This window comes from Spinacia oleracea, chromosome 1 (assembly GCF_020520425.1).
Source record: "Spinacia oleracea cultivar Varoflay chromosome 1, BTI_SOV_V1, whole genome shotgun sequence".
Classification (NCBI taxonomy): domain Eukaryota; kingdom Viridiplantae; phylum Streptophyta; class Magnoliopsida; order Caryophyllales; family Amaranthaceae; genus Spinacia; species Spinacia oleracea.
The window spans coordinates 60,045,759-60,069,531 of record NC_079487.1 but is presented as its reverse complement, the minus strand read 5'-3'; the positions used below and the strand labels follow the sequence as shown (position 1 = coordinate 60,069,531).

The 23,773-nt window shown below is 37.2% G+C and overlaps 1 protein-coding gene across 2 annotated transcripts; it reads right to left on the bottom strand.

Annotated features, from left to right (window-relative positions):
* Positions 1 to 278: 278 nt before the first annotated feature.
* On the bottom strand, positions 279 to 18,354 carry LOC110777795 (nuclear distribution protein nudF 2). Of its 2 annotated transcripts, none has more exons than XM_056842085.1 (8): positions 18,008 to 18,354; positions 16,226 to 16,412; positions 13,289 to 13,386; positions 6,248 to 6,341; positions 4,539 to 4,756; positions 3,935 to 3,977; positions 1,369 to 1,622; positions 279 to 864 (listed from the first exon to the last, which is right to left on the bottom strand). In XM_056842085.1, the coding sequence occupies exons 1-8, from the start codon at positions 18,196 to 18,198 to the stop codon at positions 462 to 464; spliced, it is 1,488 nt and encodes a 495-aa protein (XP_056698063.1). In that variant the 5' UTR covers positions 18,199 to 18,354; the 3' UTR covers positions 279 to 461. The 2 variants fall into 2 exon arrangements, with proteins under 2 accessions (XP_056698063.1, XP_021838078.1); XM_021982386.2 differs by lacking the exon at positions 6,248 to 6,341 and adding an exon at positions 11,925 to 12,030 and having other exon boundaries at positions 18,008 to 18,353.
* Positions 18,355 to 23,773: the final 5,419 nt, after the last annotated feature.

Sequence of the window (23,773 nt, the reverse complement as noted above, 5' to 3'; positions counted from 1 at the left end):
TCCGGTAGCCTCGCAGAGAGTAGAGAAGAGGAGTGTGAGGGAGAGGGATTGGGGTAGGGTTCGACGGTTCTCGAAAAAATATAGAGCAGAAATCATAAGTAGAAACATATATTCAACCATCAACAATGACAAAAGCAGTCGTGCCGCCAACAAGAGAAACGGTGGTGACAGGTTACCAGCGGAGAAGCAACAGCGATTGCCTGCGGAGGGAAGAGAGTGAGAGTTTGAGGTGAAGAGAGTGAGCGAGAGTCTGCGTGAGTAGGGTATGTCTCCTTAGATTTTGTGATGCTTTGAATTAAACAAGCAGCACTTGTAAAAATGTATTTTTAATTTTATTATTGGTGCCCTCAAATGCTGCCTTTTTATAAATGACAGCACTTGGCAATTTTTGTACTAGTGAAAGAATGGTGATTGCAATCAATTAAAAACATGGAAACTCTATAATGTACAAAAAGAAAAGTTTATGTATCAGAATCTGAATCATTGTATGAGCTCTTGTTCCAAAATTTGGAGGAAACAGCATCATTGTATGAAGAGATGGAGCAAGAAGCATTGGTGAAGTCTCGGTAGCTTAAAAGTCCATTTTCGCCAGAGCAGACAGTGACAATTCGACAGCCATCAACAGCCATTGCATTACACCCCATCCTGGAACTGGATACCTCCGAAGGACAGCAGATGAAGGAATTAATGAAAACACCAGTTTCCACATCCCATATCTTAATGAAAAAATCATCAGGACCACCAGTAACTATCTTGTATGGATCCATATACACTTGTGTAACAGGACCATTGTGACCTTCCATCTCAGCTATCGGCCCTGATTTAAATCCATCCTGACTTTTCCGTACATCCCATAACAAAGCTCTGCAATGCAACAACATATAATGATTTCCTGCTATAGCATCAAGGAAGCATGCATTTTCCAAAGTTATATAACTTTGGATTATCATTCTAGAAAAGAGTAACGGAGGAAGTGTGCTTAAAGCAATTCAGTTATCCAAAATAAACTCTAAAACTCCCATCAGATATTTGAAGCGAAAAAGATGTTAATCTTATCAGGGATTCAGGGTACAGAAGGCCTTCCAAATCTAGACGCGTAGCCATATGTGCTAAATTTTATCAGACAAAAATGGTTCGGGTGCATGCCCAGTGTATAAAGCATAGATCCATTTTATATGTTGTATAAGATGCCATGAGCCTAGGACGGAGTATTCAGAAACATTAATTTTCTATATTCTGACATCGAAGCATAGTTCTTCCAACTTAAGAACAGGGAAGTCGGCAAATGCTAGGGATGATAGATTGCTAATAACAAAGTACTCTAAAATGTTAAAACAATATTATTTTTTTTTGGCCAAAATATCTTACTTGTTTTTTCCGCCAGTACAGATCAATGATCTAGAAGGCAGAATTTCAAACGAATAAAGCTCTGGGTGACAAACAGCAGCTGTAAAAGCCTTCTTCATTGTTCTCGAATCTATTGCCTGAACGGAGTAACCAGCAGCTACATATAGCATTGACTCAAAGCATTTGATTCCGACAGGAGTACCCGCCACAGAGGCCATTCCCACACAACTAGATGCCCGAGATGCAGATGCCTGGGTTGAGTCCCACACTCTGATCTGTTTTATAAATGACCAACATGAATCAGAAAAAAATTCTGCAATCATCCTTGAAAAAAAGTGAATACAATGACAACAAAGTACATATCCAAAGTCGTAAAGCAAAGAAAAGATGTATTAAAAATCAGTAAATGTGTTAGATTGGTCATAGACGACTCAATCATGCAATTAGCGTCCTTTCCCAATCCCAGACACCCTCTTTCCTTATTTGTCATGGGCCTAGTATGTCGATATTGTGACAAGGACCTTTCACTCATCGAACTTAGAAAGCTATACAAAGTTGCAGCAGAAGGTGGTTTACAGCCATTGTCGGTAAACATAAAGACTTGATCTAGTTTTCCAGCTGATGTATTTCATTCACGACTAACCAAGTCCTTTGGATCCAAAGGATCCTTTGAACCAAGACTGTATACTCAAAGATACTTGTTCCATTTTAAATCGACAAATGCTGGTTATTTATCAAGGGTGTTAAACTTAGGGTCAAAAGTTAGATCTCCAAGGCATCAACTCAAAAACTCCAAATTAACCCCAAAGAGATAAAGAGGGCAGCAGACTTCCACCTTAAATCCATCTTTACAGAAAAAGCTCCGTATAATAACCATTGAAGATTATTAAACCTACTATTGTACTAACGCATCCCTAATTAGGCAGTCAACTAAAGGAAAATCCCACATCAAGCCAGGGGCAGATTTAGGATTTTGAAATTGGCAATACAATTATGGGATAAAAAGTTATATATAAATCTATATCTTGATGTACTTTATATAAATTCTTCTAATTTAGAATTCAACATATATCCAAAAAATGAATATACGCCTGTACCCCTAGGATTTTGAAATTGGCAATACAATTACACAATGATGGGCATACAAAGTTATGTATAAATCTATATATTTATATAATTCATATAAATTCTTCTAATGTAGAATTCAATTTATATCCAAGAAAATGAAGGTATGATTCAACCCCTTTGAAACTTAACTAGCTCCACCAAACCACCAGTGTGACAAAGCAACACATAGAAAGCAGTAAAAGGCTTTTGTAAGATTAAATTTAACCAAGACTGGTTAAAACAGTAAAGGTGAAAGGAAATTTACTTCAGCTGATAAGACGTGGAAGTCCAAAAGCCCGTTCGGTATCGTTTTTTGTTTCAAGTTTCCTGTTTTTTATAAAACTAAAAAAACCAAAATATGAAAACCACAAACAGTTTTTTGTTGTCAGTGTTTAAAATGAACTTTATTTTTATAGGTATAACTATTTTAGTTCATAATTCAATCTAAATCATATGACTTCCAAAACAAAAAACCAAAAACTAAAAACTAGTGGTGACACCGAACGATCCCAAGCTACTTTAAAAACTACCAGTGAGAAAGGTAAACAGCAACTGAGAATATAAGATCACATAGAAGTCAGATAAATAGAATGCACGTAATGCCACCTTTCATACTTTCAATATTTGACAGTCACTATTTCAGAACTTCTCGGACTATCTCCTCCACACGTTTCAGCAACCTACAACTTCAAGGCAATGGGTCTAAATCATCCATCACTTCTATTTCATAAACCCAATTCAGCAACTTTCCCATTTTCATATTGAAGGAGAAATTCGCTCCTACCACGCTTAACTTTTTCATGTCATACAAATCCTAATGAAGTACGATGCACTCCAATTTGAAGCAACAATTACAGTTTCCACTCACACACTTCAAACATTACCCACCATAATTCTATAATTTTGAAGGACCCATTGTTGCCTTTAAATCAATTAAGTCAACTAGGTGATTCTGATCAATTGCCATGGCTAAAATTAAAACAGGATTAAAATTAACATGATTATCTGCATAAAGTCATACTAAAAGCAGCTAGAAGGATGATAGAACTGATCAGTATTCCATCCTCAAATCTTTTTTAACAAAAAATACTGGAAAACTGAAAAAAAGAAGGAAATCCTTTCATGCACAACTATAGAAGTAGAGTTTATACTAGATTCATGTCCTAATCCCAAGGCTTAGAGGAGAAACAAATGAGTGAATTTTTATATGGCTTGATTTCCAGCCACCTCTTCTGCAGCAAATGCCTAGAGGTGAAGTCATCATATGTTGCAGTGAAGGGGTAGGGAGGAGCTTATTTTTTAAATAAAAATAAAAGGAAAGGAAGCCAATCATAAAATGCCACATGGCCCCATGACATGCTAAACTGGTTTAAGTATGCATTGGATCATTTTAAGAAGAAACCCTATAGGATAAACCAACAGTTGGTATTATCCGTTCACATCCACACCAATATACAAGAGGGGTAAAATCTGCTAATACCTTAGAATCCGTTGCAACACTGACCAAAAGTGACGTCTTGTGCCTGAAAAGCATAAGGAAAGAGAACATGCATGATTCTCATCGCAGAAAGCCAGAAAATAAAAATAAAAACCAACAGCAAGAAATGCTTCAACCTCATAGACAAGAGAGTGAAAGCAATATGCCTGAACATGTAAGGAGTAATGAAGGCCTGAATGCAGAACGTAACTACTAAATACTAATCATAAATACACAGGCAAACAATATAAAGATGGATAAACAAGGAAAACAGTAAGGGAAAAGAAATTAATCAGGACAGAATGTCATATAGCTCCTGAGAGCATAAACAAAGAAAAAAACTTTGGATTGTCATATTTGTAAATCTTCACTTTTTACCTGGAAGTTCCTAGTTGTAAATGACTTTTTTGTTTTTTAGGAAAAGTAAACAGCAACTTAGGGATAGGAACTAAGATGATTCTCGCTAGTAAATGGTTGCACTAAGTCAAGCAGGAGATATATGTTATATAACCAAAAACTTTGATATCTGATTTACGCTACTCTGGCCGTAATGACTATGATGCCCAAGTAGAAACACAGTAAATTCTTGTTAAAATGAATCACATACCCGGAAACTGAAATTAATTTAATTGGTTTCTCATGCCCATGTAATGTTGCATTCAGGGCATGCTGGCCACGTTTGCCACTTGAACTGAGAGACCACAGACGAACTGTGCCATCTTCTCCGCCACTAGCAAGTACTTTGCTACCCTCATCACCCAATATTTTATCCGAGAGTGCAGAAACAGGACCATTATGACCTCGAAAACATCGAAAACAAGAACCCTGCAATGTTTATAAGAGAAAAAGAAACTAAGAAAAAGGAAATAGTAACTTAAGCAAAGGTAAATGATCTTCCGGCAGCGTATAGGTGAAAGGTATGAAGCAGCAAGTGAAGATGAGAGATCGAATAAATGTTGTAATAAATTAATCAAAAAGTTCAGGACTATACTAGAATATAAAATTACGTACCCCATTTAGTTTGATCTTAGAACACGACTGAAAACTTTTATTACCACCTCTTTTCAGTTTTCACCAAACAAAGCTTGTTAACCTTAAGACACTAAGGTGCCTTAGTTATTTCGAGATGAAAACTCTCGATATTAGACTATAATACTAATAATTTAGCTTTGACTTGTGGTCTTCTTCACAAGATTTGAGGATATAGCAATATCTGTGACCAATTATTAGTCAAGCACATCCTTTCGTGTCAATTGACTCATAGTTTGTAGGGTAAGTGGAATCCATCTCTGATTCATTACATTATATTCATCACCTTTTAACTTCAAACTGGGGGGAAAAAGTGACAAAAGTGAGCTAGCATGTTTGAACTTCAATGGGTATTTGAGTGTTCTTATACCATCAAAATAATTTAATATTTGTTCCCCTTTATAGTTTTCCTTTGGAGGTGTCTAAAGCTGTCGAATCGCAAATTCAACTGCGATACTATAATTAGCCATTTATTATCCTTTTGGTGGTCTAGGCGGACCAGTTTTATGCAGCCTCATCCTTGATCAGCAAAGAAGCTGTTTGTAGTAGACACAGACAAACAGACAATGCACAGGAAAAACATGATAAAAGAAGAGTTTGATATACGTTTCCTTTGTTCTCAAGAAGACTAAGGTTCTCAAAGACAACACAAATCATACTGGATTAGGGATATTCTTTCGATATCCTCTGGTGCTATAGAAAGTTAGCATAGATGACAAAAAACATTTTATAACTAAGTAGTTTCTCTCTATGTAATCTATTCAAATACTTGAAAGAGGTAGAAGTGAAATTTCTCAATATAAGGTACAAGACTACAAGTAATGCTACTCCTTTCCACTCAACAAACTAGGTGGCCATTGATTTGTACAGTTGTGATCTGCAACAACTTGTTCACGAGAATAATTATTCAAAACAATTACAAAGATACAATGTCCTCACTGTGGTAATGAAGTGAAACTTAAGAAACAACTAGTACATGAATCATGATCTATTAAGAAACAATTTACTAACAAATACTATGTTGAATGTTGTGTTAATTTACCAGTCACTAAAACTCACAAGGACTTGCATTAGTAACACATCACTGCCACTAAATAGTGATTTGCTCTTATTTTTGTTATCTACAAATACAGATTTCCTCCATTCACACAGTAATACTTTGAACATTTTTAAATACCATAACTTGAACGTGCCATCAAAACTTAGATGAAAAAGCCGTTTTGGTCGTCAAAGGTTCCAAAATAATAAACAACTCATTTACTGTAATGGACCACAACCCTGACCCACCTGTGTTGGTGTATCACAGGCGCAACAGAAAAAGCAAGCAGCAGCAGCACAGCCACAACAACACCACTGCAGCAGGAAGGGCCATTGGCACCAACTGACAAGAAGAGCAGAAAGCAGACAAAAGGAGCATTAATGTTTTGTACTTGCTTAGCTTCCTAGTTGTATAAATAAGAGAGAAGAGGAAAGAGAAAGGTATTGAGAATTATTGTGTAGACTTTGAGAGTTGTAACCTTAAGTTACTACTGAGATTTGTAGATTAAAGCTACTGAGTTTTGTAACCTTTCAACTGTTGAACCCTATCAATCAATAGCTATTTCTCTCTATTCCTCTGTCTGTATGTGTTGTGAAGTCTTCTTAGGCTTTACAGTTGGTATCAGAGCAGCCACAATCACAACGGGTTGAAGCCCTAGAGGCTGGGCTCACGGAGGTCCGTCAGCAAATGGGCTCGTTGGAGGAAACGGTGCAAAGGTTGTTGGCAGAGGGAATGGCTGCATTCCAAAAGACCTCAACAGATAACTTTGCTAGCTGAAGCGTGGAGGAAAGTCAGAAAAACCGAGAAGCGGTGGAGGCGGTTACCACTTGGTTAGAGGGGAGGATGGACCGGTTTAGGGACGAGCAAGTTACCCAGATGGAGTTATTGAAGCATACGCAGGAGAGGCTTCAGGAGGACATGAAGGCCTTGATAAAAAACCGGAGAACTCCGGACCGGTCCCGCGGCGGAGGGAGAATGAAGCAGAATACTCCATTAATAGGGGCAATGGGAACGTGGAAGGACAGGGGCCACTGGAAGTACAGAAAGCTGGAAATGCCCTTGTTTGAGGGACTGGACCCAGATGGGTTTAAGAGGAGAGAAATACTTCGACTTTTATGAACTGTGAGAAACGGAAAAGATGGGAACGGTTGTGGTGTCCATAGAGGGAGATGTGTTGAGGTGGTTCACCTTCGAGGCTCGTCGGAGACCGATACGGACGTGGACCGATCTAAAGGGGCGAGTATTGATGAAATATTGGCCCACCAACGTCGGCACGTTGCACGAGCAGTGGTTTGGCCACCGCACAAACCACCACGATAGCGGAATACACCCGCCGATATATCGACCTAGCATCACCATTGGAGGATGTTCCAGAGAGCATCATGATGATTAAGGACGAAATCCGGGTCTTGAACCCGTACACCCTAGATGATGCGATGGACCTAGCTCTACGGGTCGAGGAGAGGAACCGAACCCGAAGAAACGGGTATGGAGGAAGCAGGAATGGACCGTTCTCATATTTTAGCAAAAGCCCAATCTCACACAACCTACACCCCGCAGCCACAGTAACCCAAACACATGGCCTTAACCCAAATCACTTTAACCCATTCAGCAAACCTTCCACACAAAAACCCACCACATCATCCCACGATTCCACGTCTTTCACCCAACCCCCTGCCAAAAGTCTGACTTTCCGGTTCACCGGATAAACCCGCCGGCTAACTGAACGGGAGCTACAGGAGAAGCGAGCTAAAGGACTATGTTTTAGGTGTGATGAAAGTGTGGCAAGGTACGTGCGCGAATGCTGAGTGTGTCAACAAAACAAACACTCTCGGTAGCAGTGTGCGGGCTTGTTACAAGCGTTGCCCGTGCCTTTTGCAGTGTGGGACGATCCCACTATAGATTTTATCGAGGGGTTACCTCCTTCAAAGGGAGTGGATACGATCTTAGTGGTGGTGGACCGATTGTCGAAATATGCTCACTTTATTTGGCTTAAGCATCCCTTTACGGCCTTGACTGTGGTCACGGCTTTTGTTCGTGATGTGGTAAAGTTACATGGGTTTCCTGCTTCAATTGTCTCAGACATCTTTTGGAAGGAATTGTTTAAACTCCATGGAATGGATTTAAAGAGGAGTATGTCGTACCACCGACAAACTGACAGCCAATCTGAAAACGTGAATAAGGGGCTGGAGACTCATTTGCGTTGCTTTGCAGGTGAGAGACCAGAGGAGTGGGCCAGATGGCTCTCGTGGGCCGAGTATTCCTACAATACTTCCCCTCACATGTCCACTTCCATGACTCCCTTCAAGGTAGTCTATGGTAGGGATCCACCGCGCTTGCTACGACGGGAAGCAAGACACACCCCCGTGGATACCTTGGATGAGATATTGCGTGAAAGAGATGGAGTTCTAGACGAACTCAAACTCAACTTATTGCGGGCTCAACAGATTATGAAGCACAATGCAGACAAGAAAAGAAGAGAGGAGAACTTTGAGGTGGGAGATGAGGTATTTCTCAAATTACAGCCCTATAGGCAACATTCATTAGCCAAGAGGCCCAATGAGAAACTGTCAGCCCGCTTTTATGGCCCTTTCGAAATTATACAGAAGATTAGTCGTGTAGCCTACAAACTCCAATTACCCCATACTAGCAAAATTCACCTTGTCTTCCATGTGTCACAAGTCACGGAGAACAAGTTGCTGCTACTACCTGCCTGTGCAACTGAACTGGTGGTTGAACCTGAGGAGTTGCTTGTTGTGCGTGAACAGGAAGGGGAGGGCACTGAGATGAACTAACTATTTTTGAGCAGAAAATTAATGGCATTCATTGCTCCCTCTGTCCCAGATTAGTTGTTACACTTTCCTTTTTCGTCCGTCCCAGATTAGTCGTTACACTTCTAAATTAGGAATGACTCCACTATTATTATATTGTCTCTCTCTTCCCACTAAATTTGTTTTTGTCCCCACACCCTCTCTCATTCAATTAAAAAAATACCTCACTAACTCCTATCACATCTACTTTTTCAATAAAATAACAATTGATAACCAAACAACCACTTATCACCTAAAACTTTGTGCAAAGGTAAGTGTAACGACTATTTAGGGACGGAGGGAGTATATTATTTGGCTTGATAGATGAAGAACACAAAAGGGGATACAAAAGTAGTGACTTGAGGCCACCAATCTCCAGATTTAGTGACTTGAGGTCACCACTCTCCAAAAACTAAGCTTTACCAAATTCTCAACATACCTCCCATAACCTAATGTGCCTTATTTATACCATTCTACTACGCCTACTAATTTGTCTTTTACCTAATATCACTCACTACCTATTATGTCTCCCTTACTCTTGATTCATTACAATACCGACCCCCTAAACTTCCACCTTGTCCTCAAGGTGGATAGTAGTCTGCAATCGATTCTCGACCTCGATAAAGCTAGTTAATGATATCTTCATAGCAATGCTGCAATAAACGTTCAAGCTCTTCTTTGCTAAGTATTGCAAACACTCTGATCAGGTTGTCATGGGGAAGTAGAAAACTGTCATGTGATGAAATGAAGTTGAAAGTGGGAATGGTCATGCGGGGAGATGATTCTGATATTTGATTGTAAGCTTTTGGGTTGGGCAATTCTGAAAAGAAATTAGGTTTAAAAGTAAAAGGTCGTGTGGGTTTGTTGTAAATTGGGCTCGGTGGATGATTGAGTTGTGAGGTGGGTAATTCGGGTCTCAAAAACTGGGAAGGATTGATGTCGGGTAAGTTGCTTTGGGTCTTGAATTGAGGGTTACAGTAATTGGGGTGTAGAGGTGGGGAAAGCAAATTGGGCCTAATGTCATCTGTTTGTCTAAAAGAAGGCAAGGCTTTTAAATGGGTAGACCCACTCACTTGCATTTCATCACCATATTTCATTGGATTAGCTGCAAACCCTCCCCTCTTTTAGTTGCATGTGCCTTGTCCCAGCTCATAATTTGTGGCCCCATCACCATAACTTCATTGTTGTCATCCTTATCACTGTCTTGTCCCTTTACCAAATTGCCCTTACTAACCTCATCTTCTCCAATTGGCTTCCCCTCTAAGCCAACTATTAACCCAACAAAGCTTCTTACACACAATTTTTCTGGAATCTTCTTCTACAAGTACCAGTACCACCATGACTGAAGTTGTGTGCAACCACCAGAATTCTACCAGAGAAGAGTAAGCCATCGCCGATATTTTTTTCGGACTACCCGCTTGCTTCAGAACCGCCCTTCACGGATCTCTCTAATCCCTTGTTCAGGCCACCACCAGTGGTGGTTCGAACACCAAACATACAATTTCCTGTAAGGAATTCAAGATCCTCCACCTGAACCACTGCACCCAGCACCTCCCCTCTCAAATAGTTCTCAGTTTTTCTCTCTTCCGGAATTTTTCAAGCACCACCACCACCAAATTCGCTCAGATATCTGCTCAAGCTGCCATCACTTACCATGTCTGGTAAGAGACCACCAGATCCACCACTAGAGCGTCTATCGGTGAAGCAACGAGGACCTCCATCAGACCCGCAGCCTCCGGCACCTTCACGCTCGAATACTCTTCTCTTCCCTTCACCTCTGGCAACATCAAATATGCCATTTGACCATTGTAAAACCACCACCATAGTATCCTTGACTCTTGTAGAACCTGCCATCAGATTTGTCTCCCCGACCTTCGCCGACGCAATAACCCTCGAGAAATCCGAGATTATCTTTAGATTTATTTTTCCTCAAATCCACAAGCCCGATCTCTTTCGCTTCTACCATCTCCGGATCTGCCACTGTTGCCTCTTTCTCTTCCTCTTTGAGTATCTCTTCTCTAAGTTCAGTAAACTTCTCTCCGATTTCCTTCAATTCTTGCCGGAATGAAGAAAAGATCGTAGAAAGACCTTCCATAATGTTTTTCAGAAGATCTTCCTTACATTTTTGGAAAATCTCATCCCACTTCTCCTGGGATTTCTGATCAGATCCTGTAAACACCATCTTCTTCCTTTTTTTTCTTTTCCTCCAGAAAATTAGATCAGTGAACCGCTCCGATACCAAGTGAGATGAACTAACTATTTTTGAGAAGAAAATTAATGGCATTCATTATATTAATTGGCTTAATAGATGAAGAACACAAAGGGGATACAAAAGTAGTGACTTGAGGCCACTAATCTCCATATTTAGTGACTTGAGGTCACCACTCTCCAAAACCTAAGCTTTACCAAATTCTGAACATACCTCCCATAACCTAATGTGCCTTATTTATACCATTCTACTACACCTACTAATTTGTCTTTTACCTAATATCACTCACTACTATTATGTCTCCCTTACTCTTGATTCATTACAGGCACCATGGTACGGATCAAGTGGAAGGGTTTGCCCGCGTTTGATGCTACATGGGAGGTTGCAGTCATGCTCAATGATCGCTTTCCAGACTTCCACCTTGAGGACAAGGTGTTTGTTTGGGGGCAGGGTGTTGTAATGGACCACAAGCCTGACCCACCTTCGTTGGTGTATCACAGGCGCAACAGAAAAAGTAAGCAGCAGCACAGCCACAACAACAACACCACTGCAGCAAGAAGGGCCGTTGGCACCAACTGACAAGAAGAGCGCAGACAAAAGGAGCATTAATGTTTTGTACTTGCTTAGCTTTCTAGTTGTATAAATAAGAGAGAAGAGGAAAAAGAAAGGTATTGACAATTATTGTGTAGACTTGGAGAGTTGTAACCTCAAGTTACTACTGTGATTTGTAGCCTAAAGCTACCTTTCGACTGTTGAACCCTATCAATCAATATATTTCTCTCTATTCCTCTTTGTCTGTTTGTGTGTGTTGTGAAGTCTTCTTAGGGCTTTACATTTACCCATCCCATTGTCTCGTGGAAACTATAGCCTTCAAAATTGACCAATCATGGAAGAATGCCACCATACCTTCCACCAAACACGAATAGAGTGATCGGAACTTGAGGTTAGTAATATGTTTTCATCACATTGTGCCTCACTTCGAATAAGAGATACCTCAGTGATTGGAAACAACCTGCAAAATATACATAATTGTGATATTACAGATTAAAAAGATATATTTAACTCATTGGTGAAGATGAACTCCACCATGTCACTAATCTCTGCGAGCGAGTGAACAAGAAGAAACTTCTATGACTCCACAAAGAGGCGGAATAATACTACATTCGTTTTGGAAAGTTCTTTACACTTACTATTTGCATGGACTCTAATGCAATATTTGACAATTAATATATCCAATTCTGTATAAGAAAAAATTATAAAAAGTTGATATTTTGAATATAAATATTGAGTCGAATCTAACAAGATCTCTCGAATAATGTTTTGATGTATATAATAGTGTAAACTTACAACAAAAGTTTTCATACCTTGGACACACATTCCAAAGTGTAAAGAACTTTTAGGAACGGATGTAGTATAATGAAGTGTACAGGCCTATGTGTAAGGGGGTAGGTGTCTGCACTACGTGTTCTTGCATTACTTTACGGTCTAAAATTGTAGATTAATTACATAGGAATAATGGAATATATCACTTTTTGATAATTTGTTGGAAGTAATTCATGGCCAGATACAGACGACCAATGATGAGAAAGGAAGTACTTAAACAAGAAAAGAAACATCTATTGAATTAGGATGTAAGATATACCAGCAGAAATATAGACACAAGTACTTGGTTCAGAACATTTATAGAGCAATTTTGTGATGATATAATCTGTTGTCAAAAGGACACATTTTAATTATAATTATAATAGCAACAGAAAGTATATTATTTTAGATGATTTAAGGCATAATTTGGTAGGAGGGATAGACGATATTTATCCAACCTAAATTGTGGCGTACCAATGAACCAAGTATCCTGGTAGTACTCTGGAAGTCCTCTAAACCACAAATTGACAACAGATTATATCCCACTAAATTGCTCCAATACTTGTTGGCAGTCTAAATTACTAAACAATAATACATTAATCTGAACTTTTGAAAAATATGATAACCACAATTCCCCACCCACACACAATGCTGTCTCAGAAATCATTCTCAAAGGCTGCTGCTCTTTCCTAGGAACCTTCAACAGTACATCCTGCCAATTGTTTAGGTAAAAATAAAACTACTCAGGGTTGTCATCTCAAAGAGGTGGGAATGACCATATAAAAGAAGAACCAGCCACATCAATCATTTTTCCTTTATCCCCATCCCTTTTTCAGCATCCAGCAGAAGTACAACGCCAGACATGTAAAATAAAAAGTTATACATGAGAAAACATCCACTGAGCTTACCTCATGCAGGTAATCCTCGCCTTATGTTCCCTTAAAGAAACAAGGCACTTTTTACCGTTGACAAAGTCATCAATCTTCAGAAGGTGTACCACCGATCCCTGTTAAACGACATATATTAACAAGGCCTTTACATAAATAACCAGAAAATGACAACTGATTGAATGGTTAAGAAGGAAAAGAAAAAAAAGTTTATCTTATTATTAAAATCATAGCCCGTCTAACATTGGATGCGGCTGAACATACCACTCAACTAAGATTGCAAGTAACAGCTAGAAATAGACGTCTGAAATGTAAAACAAAGTCATGCCCCACTGTACACATAATGACATAAAAGGGATAATGGGTGATGTTTTGACTAATTGCTATTGAGTGACATCTTAAGTAGGACCATTAAGATTTCATTTTGTAGCTAACGTACAAATAAGAATGACCTCTCTAGGAAATTTAACATACAAACAACTTCTTAAGGCAACTCAATTAGAAAGCAAAGATATTTCATTCTACAAGCTTGGACCAAAAAACCATGCACTAGAACGCACCTAGAGTCCTAGACGAATTCCCTGTTCATACAAATTATTGACAGCTGGCGAGATGGGAGTCGCAAAGTGGAGCTAGTCTCTCGCCCCATTGTTCCATCAGAATTGAGCACAGCAAACACTTTCACTTCCTTCAGGCCCGGTTAAGAGGCGCCGTGCAACCAGAGCTACAGCACTGGGCCTCCTAAAAAAAGCCCAAAATACAGGGCCTGCTTTGGATAAATAAATTATATGGCAAAGAAATCTTGTTGTTGCTACTGAGCCCTGGTGGTCCTCGTGGAGCAATAAAGTTGTCAGATGGACATCAAGGTCCCAAGATCGAATTTTTTTACAAATTTTTTGAAAAGTACTAGATTAAGTCCCGTGCATACACGGATATTATAAAATTATTATTTGATCATTTTCTTTTATGAAATATTTAACTCGACATTTCCCCCCATTACATAGTCAGTAATTAATAAATTTAGAACATACTAATTTAATCATATAATATGCAATTCTTGTCCTATTACATACGTATTACAACTTTTATATGCTTAATAATATGCTAATTTGACCAAATTATTGAGTAAATATATTTCCCATTATTAAATACTCCGGTATACCAATTTGACTAAAATATCCAAAATTCATTTTAGCAAATTATTATTACATGGTATATATCATTTCCATAATATTTAAACCAATATTTTTTTTACATACATAAAAAAGTTTATATAAAAGGAAAAATTTAAGTAAAGTAGAGATTTTTTTTAGAAATAATATTTTTGGTGGAATAATTTGACTATAGTATTATTGGTAACTTCCATAACCCGACATATGAAACTCAAGAAAAAAGAGAAAAAATAAAGGAAAACATTTTGGCGGGAAGATATTGCACCAGGAAATGACATGTGTCATTTCTGGTGTCTGTTTTAGTATAATGTATTAGTTAGTTAGTTTCTTTCAAAAAAAAAAAAGTACTTCCTCCATTTCTATATAGTTGTAACACTTCCCTAAAATGGAAATGTCACAATTTTGCAACACACTTAAAATTGAAACATTTTTTACCTAAAGTTACAATTTTACACCTAAGATGAAGTAAGTAATGTGACTAAAGTAGTTGTGGCCCCACTCAAGTACCACTTTCATAAATACCGTGTAGAGGGGTATGTTGCAACAATAAAGAATCGGATGAAGTATTAGTTAGTTATTTTCATATTAAATCTAGCCTAAAAGCTGTACATTTTATCTTCCATTGGAAACTATTGGAATAACAAGATGGTACTTGGCTAATAAATAGTCAAAGTTGGCAAACGGTGTTTTAAAGGGGCTTTTTAAAGGGGCTTGGGGAGCTTGGTGAGTTTTGGCTTTCTATTGTGTTATTTCTTGTTTATTTTATGGACAGGGTATAATTTTCTCGTATTTTTTTTTGGTCATTAGTTTAGTGTCCTAGTACAAGTCAAGAAAATCATTAGTACGGAGTACAATCAGGCTTATTAAAATTCTGAGGGTCCAATTATTATACTATTATACTTAGCACGGGGACTCCATATTACTTGAGACGGCCCTAACTTCCTTTACACCAAAATTAGCATTCGACATTAATCGGAAAACGAAACAAAAAGAAGTCTTTCATATCCTCCTTTTAAAAATAAATAAAATACAACACTCTAGTCTCCATATTTTTCAACACATAACCAGTCTTTTTTCTTTTTTCAATAGCTATAGGCAGAGCAAGCTTGTAACGCACTTAGTTTAAAAAGGCACACGGCGCACTAAGGCGCACAAGAGTCATGGAGCCTACGCGCAAGGCGCAAAGCTCAGGCGCGAGCCTTTTGGATTAAACCTTAAAATTCGGTATAGAACAAAATTAACACAATTATACTCAAAACATAATACTATTGGAGTGTCATATTAACTCATATTATGTTATGCCACTACCCAAAAAGCTTAGGTTGTAGAGATATGACCGTTGATAGGTCATATGGGGTGTGTTTATATCATTAAAAAAGAAAAAAAACCAGTAAATAAAAGATCCACGTCTGAAGACTGCACATTGCGCCTTACTTAAGGCGCACAAAGGCGCTTGAAGGCGCGCCCCTGGTTGACATCAGTGAACATCAGTGAGCCTGGAGAGCTGAAGGCACTGAAGGCTGAGCCTAGGTGAGCCTTAAGCCTAGGGGCGCCTTGGGCGCGCTTTTTTAAACTAAGGTAACGCATAATTAAAAAAAATCTTTTATAATTCAAACCAAATCTTTTTTCTCTAACACTAACTTTTTGTTACTCTTATTATATATGTACCGCTTCTTCTAAATCTCTGCGTCCATCACTCCATTCCCGGTTTTAAAGTATATATAGCTTGAAATATTCGCCAAAACACCAAAAAAAAAAATATCAAGTCAAAGAGCGTACAACACACCTGTGATAAAATGATGTCATTTTTTCCTAACAATACATGATTGAAAGGTCTTGAATTGCTAGAGAAGTCTGCAACTAAGGGATCAACAAAGCTAAACTTTCGCACAGCAGAACGCCTGACCAAGTATGCATCCCTCACTGGTGTTCCTGGAGAATATCGACCCAAAGTGTGCTCTGGCCATTCCTCCCTTAATTAGAAAAACACAATACACACATTGTAAATCATTACTAATGCAAATACACAAATGGACGTTGGAATCATAATTTGCGCATATCTTATTTTTTAAAAACCCCGTGGAGATTAGTTTTATACAATTAGAGACACATATATCGTCTGACAAAATGTCACACAGAATCAGAACACCCATCAATCCAGTGATCCACAATCAAGAACTCAGTTCATAAGGAGGTAAATAAGTCATATGGCGAGCCCCTTCCCTTCTCCACGAACATGACCTAAAAAACACGACTTAAAATGGTTAGCTAGACTGCTAAGAGCATCCACAACGGTAGTATCCTCCTCCTCCTCCCTACTATTCACTCTCTCTCCTCTCCACATTTTGACATATTACCCAACCCCAAGTCTCACTATCTCTATCCTCCATCTTCATCCATGACTTTATTTTCCTACAACAAGAGGATCCTCTTGTTATCCTCTTTATTTTGACACATTACCCAACCCCAGGTCTCACTATCTCTATCCTCCATCTTCATCTATCACTTTATTTTCCTACAACAAGAGGATCCTCTTGTTATCCTCTTTATTTTGACACATTACCCAACCCCAGGTCTCACTATCTCTATCTCCCATCTTCATCCATCACTTTATTTTGCTACAACAAGAGGATCCTCTTGTTATCCTCCTTATTTTGACATATTACCCAACCCCAGGTCTCACTATCTCTATCTCCATCTTCACCCATCACTTTATTTTTCTACAACAAGAGGATCCTCTTGTTATCCTCTTTATTTTGACATATTACCCAACCACAGGTCTCACTATCTCTATCCTCCATCTTCATCCATCACTTTATTTTGCTACAACAAGAGGATCCTCTTGTTATCCTCTTTATTTTGACATATTAACCAACCCGGTCTCACTATCTCTATCCTCCATCTTCATCCATCACTTTATTTTCCTACAACAAGAGGATCCTCTTGTTATCCTCTTTATTATTATATTTTGGTTAATTAAGTATATATTTTTAATTTCAATCATAAAAAAATGCATTTTAATAAGGAAAATATAATAATCTTTTATTAAAAATTATACTCACTTTGTAGACAAAAACAATTTATGAATGTTGAAAAATAATGCATCAATTTTTTTTATAAACGTTAACAAAAATTATTGGAAACATATTAGTTTAATATTTAATCATGCATCTACGTATCAAAAGGATATTGGAGAGAAAGAGGAGACCATTATCTATGTGTCACAAAAGGAGAAAGGGAGAGGGGCACAAGAGCCTAGGCACTTTGATAGTCCATACTCAGGGATGGAGGGAATATGACTATTCGAGTATATCACCTACAATAGGAGGATCATCTTAAATTGATGAAAGATAGAAGGACTATATCCTACCATTGCGGGTGCTCTTATTTCAACAACAAGCATGTTATTAACAAGTGAAATACTAAACAGTCTGAACCTAAACAAACAGTCAGTTACACTATTTAAGAATACAATCAATATAATTAAACACATGAAGCCGGAATTTACCAAAATAGTACTCCGTAAAAAAGTTGCCAAGTATAAAATTAAGAGATTAAGAATCAATACCGAAAGAGACGGTGCCAAATTGAGTCAGAAAAAGAAGCATTTCGGAAGAATTTGCAGGACATCGCCATGTTCGAGATATCTTGGATGCTCAAGTAATTGGTACACTGTACCAATGAATCAACGTCCAAGTCTGTAATGGACGTAGAAATCGTAGAACCATTATCGTTTTTTGAAGCTGAACTTCCCGACATTTATTCTGGGAATCTTTTGGCTTCCGAATCGCAATCAGATTCGAATTTGATTGAGGAAAATGGATGAAATTTTCGATTGAATTGGGGAAAATTGATTTTGAGGGTTTATACATGAACGAAAAATAGAGGGCCCCGTACCTATGCACGTAGAGGGCCTTGTTTTCTAGAGCAAAATTAGACTAAACTGATCTAAACTGAATTTAAACGATTAATTGAATTAAATATTATTTTATTTTATTTTTGACGGGGAAAAACAATTTCATTAATAATCAGTCATACGGCATCTACAATAATAAAATAGATCTGCATACCACAGATTCAAAGAAAATACATAGCTGTTACAATCAAACCAATTACTATTCTGCATTCTAAAGCACATCTCGTACTCCACCGCTTCTAGCTTAACGCGAGCAGTGATTTTCGATGTTTTCGCATCTTTCCAAGTAGAGCTCTTCGCAATATGCGCACGAATTGTTCTAATTGACGAGTTGATGATAAACCCTAAACATGTATGAATCCAAATCTCCTTCCCAATTATTGAAACCCTAAAAACCCTAAAAAAATTTCTCATCCATGGATGAGAATCAAGAACCTAGAAAACTCTAGGAAAAACCCAAATAAATTGGGAACAACCCAAGAATAAATTGGGAACAAAACAACGGAAAAAACAAAACAAGACAATACATAAAGAGAAAACAATGAAAAAACAAGAAAATAAGGGTCCAAAAGAAATTAGACTATTTCCGGCCTAAACGGCAAAGAAAACTGAAACCCTAAAAGATGAGAGAGAAGAGAGAAAAAAGGGGGAGAAAGAGAGGAGCAGTCTTAACCGGAGGGAATTTGGTTGTGTAGTGAATCTATGATTCGTGAATTAAATATTATTAAATTTAAATAAATAATAAATAATTTTAACTCGTTAATTAATTTGAAACACATTTATTAAATTTTGAAAAAATACATTAAATATATATATACTTAGAGTAAGGACATATATATTTCAAAAAATTTGTCTCGAAAAATGTGTCTTGACGAACGTGTCAAAAATATCTTCTCGAATAACGTGCTAAAAAGTTGTCGTGTCAAATCGAAAAGCCTATCATTTTTTTTAAAAGTGACATGTATAACCCACAATAGCAGGTCACAAATTAGTCTGGCTTGTTTAAAATTAACGGGTGCTAAAGTTTGACTTATGTAGATATAATCAAAAGTATGACCTATTTTTAATAAACGGCCTAAAGGTTGACTTATTCCCATCAATATATTCATGAAAAACTGATGGGAATAAGTCAGACTTTGGGTCGTCTATTAAAATAAGTCATGCATTTGATTATATTTGAATAAGTCTAACTTTAGTACTCATCAATTTTAAACAATTTAAGAGTTACAGGTAAACCTCTTTTTTTTTGGTACTTTTAAGCTTATTTTTAGTAGATTTTTTAAAATTATTTTAAGTTGGTTTTTTATCATCTCGTTTTTTGAAGCTGAACTTCCCGACATTTATTCTAGGAATCTTTTGGTGTAACACCCCGCATTTTCAAAACGTATTTTTATTAATACTAATGATTATTATTTGCTTAAAAACGTCCTAATATTTAAAAAAAATATATATATAATATAGATTACTAGTAGTGTTATTTTTGCGACTTACGAATTTAATATTGTGATGTTTATTAAGAAAATCATTTTCGAAATTTAATTGTCTAATGTACGACTATTCTAAGCCCGTATTTAACATCATTAGCAACCAAAACTCTGAAATTTACCTAGTACTCTAAAATTATGAAAATACCCATGCTCACTCAAAAGCCCAAATCCATACTCCTCTTTTGCTTCTCTCTTACGTGTCAATTAAGTGAATGAGTAGAAAATTTTTCTTACTATTTTGACTTCCTTTTCTCCCTATTTCTGTCCAAATTCATTTTCTTGGTCTACAAGGTCATCCCATACTTCCTCTTTACTCCTCTAGACTTTTACGTGTAAGTGTAAAACCTTAAAGGTCAATATTTCTTGACAAATGTCACAAGCAGCTCACCCATTTGAGCTTACTCATCCATTGTAGACCATCCGGTTTCTTCTTCCTCGATAATACCCATAGAATTGGTTTAGAGGTTTTGACAAACCATTAAAGGTGAGCTCATGCCTTACGTTCTTTTTTTTGAGACCTTTAACTCCATATAAATACTCATGAAATCTGGCTATCAGACTCACTCAACCAAGCATCAAGTCACTGAAAATAGTTGCACGAAATTAGCTACAAAACATCCCCGTAACTTTCCCCTGTTTTTGCACGCACCACCGCAAACCACCGCAGCCACCGCGGCTCCGCCACTTCTGCCGCCTGCTTCCACCATCCTAGCAACTTTCCCCCACTCATTACCACCATGAATGACTACTAACCAGAAACACCAAGCTTTCAGTGTAGCATTTTGTTGCCGAAACCGAAATCCGAAATCACACACTCCCTCTTTCTCTCTCCTCGTTAGAAAGAACCACCACCGTCTACCACCACAAAGAAGATGCCGCCATGAAGCTTCAACCACCTGACCTCATTCCAATGCCTCCCTTATGCTGGCACGAGTACACGACCCTTATTCTTCTTTTTGTTCGGCGCTTTTCTGTTTCACGAGACCAAAGTAGTCCCTTAAACCAATTTCATAAGTGGATTATTTCCCAAGTGGAGTACAGTGAGCCTAATTTATAAAAAGTCAACCATTCATTTTCTTAAGTTTTGGTAATTAAGTTTATTACGTATTGGTTTTTTGAAATGAAGTAAATATCTGATTTTGTTTTTTTTAAAAGAGTAATGTTTTAGTAGTAAAAAGTACTTTATGATGGAGTTTTATTAATTATGTACGTGCATAATATTAGTCGGCTAATGTATTCCTAAATTAAATTACAAGAGAAATCGGTCCTTGGAGCTCAAGAAGAACGTTCTATCGAACTTGGAGTATAAACTACGATTGAGGTAACATCTATTGCTAACACCCACAATCCCCTTATGAACTGTGTTTTATGAATTTATGAAATATGTTTATAATGATATGTTTTAATGGATTGTGGGATATGAATTGTGTTTATAAAGTGTGTTTTATGCATGATGATATTCAAATGTGTTTACGAATGATTTTATAAGAATGATGAGTTACGAATAAGATACGAAATATGATAAATAAAAGTGTAATCGGTTCTGGCAGTTAGTGGGGTTACTATTTCTAGGTCGTGCACGTACCGCCGTACCGCGGGACACCCAAAAAGGGAGAGTGCTCCTTGAGGGTTACCGCAAGCTAAAAAAAAAAGAAACTATTCAGGTACGGGCGTATGTCCAACAAGGGAGAGTGCTCCTTGAGGACTATCGCAAGGTGGGAGACGTCCCGCAAGGCTAACTTGTCAATTACCAAGTAAAATGAAGGTTTTATGAAAGATAATAGGAACTATTAAAGTTTCAAGTTATAAATGATGTTTTATTATAATGAGTTTATGAAAGTGATTTACAATATTCTATTCTCCCTGATTGCAAAGTAAATAAAATGAATTGAAATGAATTTACGTTGTTAGGGTAGTATGTTACTGGGCCTCGGCTCACGATGTTGCTTTTGTTTTAGGTACAAAGAAGATCATGGGATGCCTTAGAGTGAGGATGCAACCACCAAATTCACGATCGATGTTTAGTAAAGGTAACTATGTCTCACTAGTAATAATGGATGTATTAACTAAACTCTAAGTTTAATTTCAGGTATTGAGTTAGATTTTAATACTAATGTTTAAATCAATGCTAGAAGTATTTATTATTAAAGTTTATTTAGTAATTTAAAAAGATTATGTCGCCTTGTATTTCACACGAGGGAGATACGGCATGTAACGCTCCAACTAAATTAGGATTTCCGCTGCTAATTAAAGATAATCAACCTAATTAATGGTGTTTAGAAGTCGGGGCGTTACAGTTTGGTATCAGAGCCAAGGTTCTGGACCATAAGTGCTAAACCTTACTGGTTTTGCACATAATAGAATTCAATAGGCTTTAAGCAAAGAGTTTTATAGAATAAGTTAAAAAGAATATGTTAAAATCAAGTCAAGTTAAAATGGAATGAGTGTGAGCGTTGGAACGGGATTAAAGGGATTTATTTTCCTGTTATTTATGTTTTTCTGATTGAATATGTTATGTGAAATATCGATTTTCAAGGGTACTAACGATGCCATAAACGAAGCTCACAACAAGCGCAACATTCACGATGGCGCCAACGCTAATATAATTTTAATTTAGCTCTCTCTCGCTTTGGATCCGAACTTCCCTTGTTTTCATGTTTATCATGTCATGTTATGAGTTTCCTACCCTAGACAGACTAGGCAAAGTTTAAGCATTACTGTTTTCTTGGAAGAAGTTAAGTTAAGCACGGTGCGAACACAAAGATTTTGTGGATATGAATTGTTTTGAGGAATTTTTATGGTTATGAATCTTTAAGGATAGTATAAATGTTTAAGTACCAAACGAGCATAAGGTTGTATTTCACGAGTGGTGGATCACTAATTAAGTTGAGGTTATTATAGGTTTAAAGTGTTCAAATTATGAATGAGGGTTACCTTCCCGTGTTATCCATGATGAATATTTTGGTGTATAAGTACAAAAGTCTAGTATCTAAAAGATGATTGATATGCCTCTATTAAGGAAGCTAAGTTATACATAAATGTTATGAACAACATGAGTTATGGTAGAAGACCCGTTTTAGTTGACACGTGAATAAAGATTTTGATGATTTTATCAAAAGGAGTTATCAGGAATTAGTCTATCAAAAAGATTTAATGATAGAGTATCGAAAGAGCATGAGTTTGTATTTCGTAAGTGGCGAATCAACAATTAAATCGAGGTTTAAAGCATTGAAGTTATGATTGAAATCGATTCTTAGATTACCATTCCGCATAATTTATAAGGATTGTTTTTATGTATTTATCTGAAAGGATGCTTGATAATCTCCATAAAGAAAGCTAAGCGAGAGAATTTAAGGTTCAAAATGTTATGTGGAAAACATGATTTAGGGTGATCGAAAAGACGAAATTGAGTTTGCATATAAAGCTTTGAGGATTCTACCAAAATGAGTTATCAAGAATTAGTCTGTCTATCAGGTTGATGATATCAATGAATGTTATGAAATTCGAAATGAATTATGAATGATTGAGGAACGCAATGGAATTGAGAATAAGAAATCGACAAAATGACATGTCTATAAAACCAGGTAGTCTGAACTAAGTTTTCTGGAAGATAGATTGTTTCTGATAAAGGCACACTTGATGACTTAGCATTATCCGCGAAATACGAGGGTTTCCTACCTGAAATACCAAGAATAAGTAACGAAGTCGTATGTCTAACGATATATTTCTAGTCACATGATTGGACTCGAACCCCTGCAACGAACGTAGTCAACAAAGTTATTCAACGTAGAAGAAAATATCGGAGATCGAAATCAAAATGAACCGAATAAAGAAAGTCAACGACAAGATTCCTACAGCAAAAAAATCTCAAGAGCAAACGAAAACGCAATATCTCCAGATAGTCGCCTAAGAATAATATAATGTACGAATC

Excerpts from the sequence above, each read along its gene's own strand:
- LOC110777795 (XM_021982386.2), bottom strand. The coding sequence starts at position 18,198 with ATGTCGGGAAGTTCAGCTTCAAAAAACGATAATGGTTCTACGATTTCT. Across the intron at positions 4,757-11,924 it reads CTATTCGTGTTTGGTGGAAG|GGTTCTTGTTTTCGATGTTT; the intron begins GTATGGTGGCAT and ends TAAACATTGCAG. Across the intron at positions 1,623-3,934 it reads GTGTTGCAACGGATTCTAAG|ATCAGAGTGTGGGACTCAAC; the intron begins GTATTAGCAGAT and ends TTTATAAAACAG.